The sequence below is a fragment of the Takifugu rubripes genome, chromosome 18 (assembly GCF_901000725.2).
Source record: "Takifugu rubripes chromosome 18, fTakRub1.2, whole genome shotgun sequence".
Taxonomy (NCBI): domain Eukaryota; kingdom Metazoa; phylum Chordata; class Actinopteri; order Tetraodontiformes; family Tetraodontidae; genus Takifugu; species Takifugu rubripes.
This window is the reverse complement of record NC_042302.1, coordinates 5,001-11,952: the sequence shown is the minus strand read 5'-3', so window position 1 is coordinate 11,952 and position 6,952 is coordinate 5,001. Positions and strand designations below refer to the sequence as shown.

Below are 6,952 nucleotides of genomic sequence, written 5' to 3'. Positions count from 1 at the left end.
ATTAGAACGTTGCAAATAAGTTTCAGATAGGTCCAGGGACAAAAATTAGAACTTTGCAAATTAGTTTGAGATAGTTATAGAGTCAAAAATTTGAACGTTATGACAATGCCACATTGATCCAGAGACGAAAATTGAAACGTTTCGACTTAGTGTCAGATAGATCTAGTGACAGAAATTAAAACATTACGGCCTAGTTTCATCACAGATCCAGTGACAAAAATAGTAATATAAGTGACACATGGGTGGATTGACAAAAAATTGGAACGATAAAAAGACGATTAATGTCGAAAGTATTATTTTAAATACAGAAAATGAAGAACGCTTCACGAATTTGCGTGTCATCCTTGCGCAGGGGCCATGCTAATCTTCTCTGTATCGTTCCAATTTTAGTATATGTGCTACCGAAGTAACACAACAGCTAGCAACATCTACGTGGTATATATAGGCCGATGCTCCAACACCATTCTGGGTCATGGTTGGAACACTGAGCCGCCATGACAAGAACACAGTGGCTCTCAAGTTTCCATTCAGGCCAACATATAGAGTGGAGTCTTAAATTGAATATTCTGTATCAGTACTGACTCACTGGGACATAATGTCACCCGTCCCGGTCCAATTCTTAGCAGTTTGTTTTGATTCACAGGGGGCTGATGGGAAATGTGAACCTCTTCCTGTTTCCATTTTAACAGCATGTGGTTGCAGTTTCACAATCTCTCCAGTGGGTGGAATCCTTTGAGCAACCGTGTAAATTTGGGGTAAATACCCACAAACATTTAATACAGCGTCAGATAGATTCACTGACAAAATAGGAATGTAATGACTAAGCATCACATAGATCCAGTGACAAAAATTGGAATGTTCTTAGTGTCAGATGGATCCAGTGACGAAAATTGGAACGGTATTATAGTGCCCATAGATCAAGTGTCGAAAAATGGAACGGGATGACAGTGCCCCATAGATCCAGTGACAAAAAAACAACATTATGACAGTGTCAGACAGATCCAGTGACAATAATAGGAATATAATGACTAAATGACACATGGGTGGATTGACAAAAAAATGGAACGATAAAAAGAGGATTAATGTAGGTCGTATTATTTCACCAAATAATGAGAAAATGAAGAACGCTTCACGAATTTGCGTGTCATCCTTGCGCAGGGGCCATGCTAATCTTCTCTGTATCGTTCCAATTTTAGTATATGTGCTACCGAAGTAACACAACAGAGAGCAACATCTACGTGGTATATATAGGCCGATGCTCCAACACCATTCTGGGTCATGGTTGGAACACTGAGCCGCCATGACAAGAACACAGTGGCTCTCAAGTTTCCATTCAGGCCAACATATAGAGTGGAGTCTTAAATTGAATATTCTGTATCAGTACTGACTCACTGGGACATAATGTCACCCGTCCCGGTCCAATTCTTAGCAGTTTGTTTTGATTCACAGGGGGCTGATGGGAAATGTGAACCTCTTCCTGTTTCCATTTTAACAGCATGTGGTTGCAGTTTCACAATCTCTCCAGTGGGTGGAATCCTTTGAGCAACCGTGTAAATTTGGGGTAAATACCCACAAACATTTAATACAGCGTCAGATAGATTCACTGACAAAATAGGAATGTAATGACTAAGCATCACATAGATCCAGTGACAAAAATTGGAATGTTCTTAGTGTCAGATGGATCCAGTGACGAAAATTGGAACGGTATTATAGTGCCCATAGATCAAGTGTCGAAAAATGGAACGGGATGACAGTGCCCCATAGATCCAGTGACAAAAAAACAACATTATGACAGTGTCAGACAGATCCAGTGACAATAATAGGAATATAATGACTAAATGACACATGGGTGGATTGACAAAAAAATGGAACGATAAAAAGAGGATTAATGTAGGTCGTATTATTTCACCAAATAATGAGAAAATGAAGAACGCTTCACGAATTTGCGTGTCATCCTTGCGCAGGGGCCATGCTAATCTTCTCTGTATCGTTCCAATTTTAGTATATGTGCTACCGAAGTAACACAACAGAGAGCAACATCTACGTGGTATATGTAGGCCGATGCTCCAACACCATTCTGGGTCATGGTTGGAATACTGAGCCGCCATGACAAGAACACAGTGGCTCTCAAGTTTCCATTCAGGCCAACATATAGAGTGGAGTCTTAAATTGAATATTCTGTATCAGTACTGACTCACTGGGACATAATGTCACCCGTCCCGGTCCAATTCTTAGCAGTTTGTTTTGATTCACAGGGGGCTGATGGGAAATGTGAACCTCTTCCTGTTTCCATTTTAACAGCATGTGGTTGCAGTTTCACAATCTCTCCAGTGGGTGGAATCCTTTGAACAACCGTGTAAATTTGGGGTAAATACCCACAAACATTTAATACAGCGTCAGATAGATTCACTGACAAAATAGGAATGTAATGACTAAGCATCGGATAGATCCAGTGACAAAAATTGGAATGTTCTTAGTGTCAGATGGATCCAGTGACGAAAATGAGAACGGTATTATAGTGTAATGTAGGTCGTATTATCTCAGCCAATCATCTGCGCGATTCAATCTTTCAACAGCCAATCATATGCGCGATTCAATCATTTCGACGTCCCGCCTTAAATTAAACTGCGGTCTCAATCTTTGGAAAAGCCAATCGATCCTAGAGTTGATTTATTATTTAAAAGTCTGCCCGCTGTTTATTCCGGACATCTCCGTGGATTTTGACAAGGTACGTGCGCAAATTGCGGTCTGTTATTCGTTACGTTTTTTTTTCCATTTCACATAAAATATCACCGTAAATGCTTAATGCAATATGTCCAAGTCATGTCAGGCATTTGTAACGCTAATGTAACTTGATCATCGGGAGTTTTGCAATAAAGTTTGTGCAGTTGCTGCCCTAGCTTTAGCTGGTTGTATTTTTTTTTCTGCCGATGAAATTGCTTGTTTTCTTTGGCAGTTGTGCGCTGGAGTGCGTCGTTTCTGATTACTTGTTATGTTATAACATTATGTTATGTTATGACAGACAAAAGAAATGGCATGACCTTTACACTCAGGTGAAACGACCAACCTAAAACGACTTACATTAATCATTTCAGATAGCAGACTACATTTCTCCCTCAGGTATAGACAGAAAGGATATGATCTATCTAGATTTATAACTATTAGCAGGATAAAAATCCCTCTGAAGAACTTAACACGGTTAACTGTTACATTCAGCAGGGTGTTTACACATTTATTAGTCAGCTATTATGTTATGTGAAACAAGAGTAAGATTTTTTTGTTGTTACAGATAGAAAAGTGCCCTCTGCAGCTGAGTTATGTTATGTTATAACATGACAGAAAATGTCTACCAAAAAAACCTCCAGCCGTGCCTCCTCCACCTCCAGCAGTGCCTCCACCACCTCCAGCCGTGCCTACTCTTCAGTCATCTACAGTTTTGCTTCAGCCCCAGCTTCCTTCTTCCATGTCCTCTTCACAACAGGATGTAAGTGATAAATAAATAAATTCTCAGTCGATCTATAGATCACCTTCCACCTTCCCCAACTATTCTATCCTGCCTGCTCCCCAGTGAATCCTGTCTGCTGTCTATTCCTGATAATAAAGCTGTGTTCCGTCGAACTCCGGTGTCACATTTGGGTTCTCGTCGGGTCCCTGACATCTGTCTGTCTGCAAGAATTTAAGTAGTGACAAGGAAATTGTGATGCCACAGAACCTAAATATCAGTTTTTATTTTCCAGGCTGGAGACAACCGCAGCATTCCTGGAATGGACCGTGTAGATGAACTGGCTGAATACTTGGTGGAGCTACGAGAGCAGACGGGATTGACCCTGAACAATCAACAAGTTAGCACCATTCTGGGTTTGTGGCAGAGTCTTGACAAATTTGACAAAGACAGGATTGTGTATGCTGCAAGACATCAGGACCGGTTGCTAACTGGACGCTTCAGGTCTCCTAAAAAGAAGGCTGTGTTCACTCCTGGGGTAGAAAGCACAAAACGGTGTGTTCTTGGCTCAAGTGGTTCACCAGCTCAGTGGCCAAACTGCTGTCGCCTGATTGAGACCATCTTCGTGAGGCTGTGCAACATTCACACGAGCCCCCAAAAAAGAGGACAACACAGCATATCTCGATGGTCTCTAATTTTACAGGACTACAAAAAGATCCGGCAGCTGGTTCTGTGCAATGGGACACCAATGCAGCAGACAACCCTTCAACGTGTAGTGAACCAGACCACCCTCATGCAGTGGTATAACCAACGGTTGAAGGGTCAGGAGGCGTCTGTTCTTTTGCAAGGTGTGCAACGGCCAGTGGCAGCTGACCCATTGCCCTTTGCAAAAACAAAACCCATCTCTCTGCCACAGTACCAACACCAGCCCCCAGCTTCACACATACCATATGCCAGCAAATACAACTGGACAGGCAAAACCTAGGTTACGGCGAATTGATCCTGCAGTTGCCTCCAGTGGACCATCAGCCACCCTCTTCAGTACAAAGGAAAAATATACTGTCCAAACACTGAGGCTCTCACCAAGGAACAGTGGCTGAAGCAGATGAGACAGTAATGCAATATTGTTACTTTTAATATACTTATCCCTGTGGGCTGTTCTGCCCTTTGAGTTCCACTGCAAGTTTTACATCTTATTTCATATTTGTATCAATGTTTCATTGGGGTTTGATTTGTTTCTTTGACAATTTCAGCTTTATAAATGCTTAAAGGTGAATGTTATTTTGTTCACAATTGTACATACGTATTCTCTTTGTTATAAATTAAAAGTTTTACAAACCATTCCTACAGAAAGAATTCTATCATTTTTGGGTCTGGGTGGGATTTGAACTTCTGGCTTTCCTTCTCTCCTTCCCCCTTCTTTCCCATCATATAGATGATTGTTCCTCAGCTTCGGCACATGCTAATCTTATCTGTATCGTTCCAATTTTAGTATATGTGCTACCGAAGTAACACAATCACTGTCGACATCGACTCGGTATATGTCGGAAGACACTCCAACACCATTCTGGGTCATGGTTGGAACACTGAGCTGCCACAGTGGGTGCAATCCTTTGAACAACCGTGTAAATTTTGGGTAAATACCCACACACATTTAATAAAGCGTCAGATAGATTCACCTACACAATTGGAATGTTATGACTAAGCATCACATAGATCCAGTGACAAAAATTGGAATGTTCTTAGTGTCAGTTGGATCCAGTGATAAAAATTGGAACGGTATAACATAGTGTCAGATGGATCCAGTGACGAAAATTGGAACGGTATTATAGTGCCCATAGATCCAGTGTCGAAAATTGGAACGGTATGACAGTGCCCCATAGATCCAGTGACAAAGAAACAACATTATGACAGTGTCAGACAGATCCAGTGACAATAATAGGAATATAATGACTAAGTGACACATAGGTGGATTGACAAGAAAATTGGAACAATACAAAGATTAATGTCGGAAGTATTATTTCACCAAATAATGAGAAAATGAAGAACGCTTCACGAATTTGCGTGTCATCCTTGCGCAGGGGCCATGCTAATCTTCTCTGTATCGTTCCAATTTTAGTATATGTGCTACCGAAGCAACACAATCACTGTCGACATCGACTCGGTATATGTCGGAAGACACTCCAACACCATTCTGGGTCATGGTTGGAACACTGAGCTGCCACAGTGGGTGCAATCCTTTGAACAACCGTGTACATTTTGGGTAAATACCCACACACATTTAATAAAGCGTCAGATAGATTCACCTACAAAATTGGAATGTTATGACTAAGCATCACATAGATCCAGTGACAAAAATTGGAATGTTCTTAGTGTCAGTTGGATCCAGTGATAAAAATTGGAACGGTATAACATAGTGTCAGATGGATCCAGTGACGAAAATTCGAACGGTATTATAGTGCCCATAGATCCAGTGTCGAAAATTGGAACGGTATGACAGTGCCCCATAGATCCAGTGACAAAGAAACAACATTATGACAGTGTCAGACAGATCCAGTGACAATAATAGGAATATAATGACTAAGTGACACATAGGTGGATTGACAAAAAATTGGAACAATACAAAGATTAATGTCGGAAGTATTATTTCACCAAATAATGAGAAAAGGAAGAACGCTTCACGAATTTGCGTGTCATCCTTGCGCAGGGGCCATGCTAATCTTCTCTGTATCGTTCCAATTTTAGTATATGTGCTACCGAAGTAACACAATCACTGTCGACATCGACTCGGTATATGTCGGAAGACACTCCAACACCATTCTGGGTCATGGTTGGAACACTGAGCTGCCACAGTGGGTGGAATCCTTTGAACAACCGTGTAAATTTTGGGTAAATACCCACACACATTTACTAAAGCGTCAGATAGATTCACCTACAAAATTGGAATGTTATGACTAAGCATCACATAGATCCAGTGACAAAAATTGGAATGTTCTTATTGTCAGAAGGATACAGTGATAAAAATTGGAACAGTATTATAGTGCCCATAGATCCAGTGTTGAAAATTGGAACGGTATGACAGTGCCCCATAGATCCAGTGACAAAAAAACAACATTATGACAGTGTCAGACAGATCCAGTGACAATAATAGGAATATAATGACTAAGTGACACATAGGTGGATTGACAAAAAATTGGAACAATACAAAGATGAATGTCGGAAGTATTATTTCACCAAATAATGAGAAAATGAAGAACGCTTCACGAATTTGCGTGTCATCCTTGCGCAGGGGCCATGCTAATCTTCTCTGTATCATTCCAATTTTAGTATATGTGCTACCGAAGTAACACAATCACTGTCGACATCGACTCGGTATATGTCGGAAGACACTCCAACACCATTCTGGGTCATGGTTGGAACACTGAGCTGCCACAGTGGGTGCAATCCTTTGAACAACCGTGTAAATTTTGGGTAAATACCCACACACATTTAATAAAGCGTCAGATAGAT

The 6,952-nt window shown here is 41.0% G+C and overlaps 1 protein-coding gene and 6 non-coding genes across 7 annotated transcripts; 1 reads left to right on the top strand and 6 right to left on the bottom strand.

The window, feature by feature from the left end:
• Positions 1 to 307: 307 nt before the first annotated feature.
• LOC115246712 (U6 spliceosomal RNA) lies at positions 308 to 413 on the bottom strand. Its single transcript, XR_003885812.1, has one exon. It is a non-coding gene; the product is annotated as a U6 spliceosomal RNA (small nuclear RNA).
• A 700-nt stretch (positions 414 to 1,113) lies between these two features.
• On the bottom strand, positions 1,114 to 1,219 carry LOC115246711 (U6 spliceosomal RNA). Its single transcript, XR_003885811.1, has one exon. It is a non-coding gene; the product is annotated as a U6 spliceosomal RNA (small nuclear RNA).
• Positions 1,220 to 1,919: 700 nt separating this feature from the next.
• On the bottom strand, positions 1,920 to 2,025 carry LOC115246710 (U6 spliceosomal RNA). The gene has a single exon (XR_003885810.1). It is a non-coding gene; the product is annotated as a U6 spliceosomal RNA (small nuclear RNA).
• A 1,406-nt stretch (positions 2,026 to 3,431) lies between these two features.
• On the top strand, positions 3,432 to 4,791 carry LOC105417727 (uncharacterized). The gene is made up of 2 exons (XM_011613152.2): positions 3,432 to 3,484; positions 3,738 to 4,791. Exons 1-2 carry the CDS (start codon positions 3,464 to 3,466, stop codon positions 4,425 to 4,427), a joined length of 711 nt encoding a protein of 236 aa, XP_011611454.1. The 5' UTR covers positions 3,432 to 3,463; the 3' UTR covers positions 4,428 to 4,791.
• A 687-nt stretch (positions 4,792 to 5,478) lies between these two features.
• On the bottom strand, positions 5,479 to 5,584 carry LOC115246713 (U6 spliceosomal RNA). Its single transcript, XR_003885813.1, has one exon. It is a non-coding gene; the product is annotated as a U6 spliceosomal RNA (small nuclear RNA).
• A 520-nt stretch (positions 5,585 to 6,104) lies between these two features.
• LOC115246718 (U6 spliceosomal RNA) lies at positions 6,105 to 6,210 on the bottom strand. Its single transcript, XR_003885818.1, has one exon. It is a non-coding gene; the product is annotated as a U6 spliceosomal RNA (small nuclear RNA).
• A 476-nt stretch (positions 6,211 to 6,686) lies between these two features.
• LOC115246715 (U6 spliceosomal RNA) lies at positions 6,687 to 6,792 on the bottom strand. Its single transcript, XR_003885815.1, has one exon. It is a non-coding gene; the product is annotated as a U6 spliceosomal RNA (small nuclear RNA).
• Between the last annotated feature and the right edge of the window lie 160 nt (positions 6,793 to 6,952).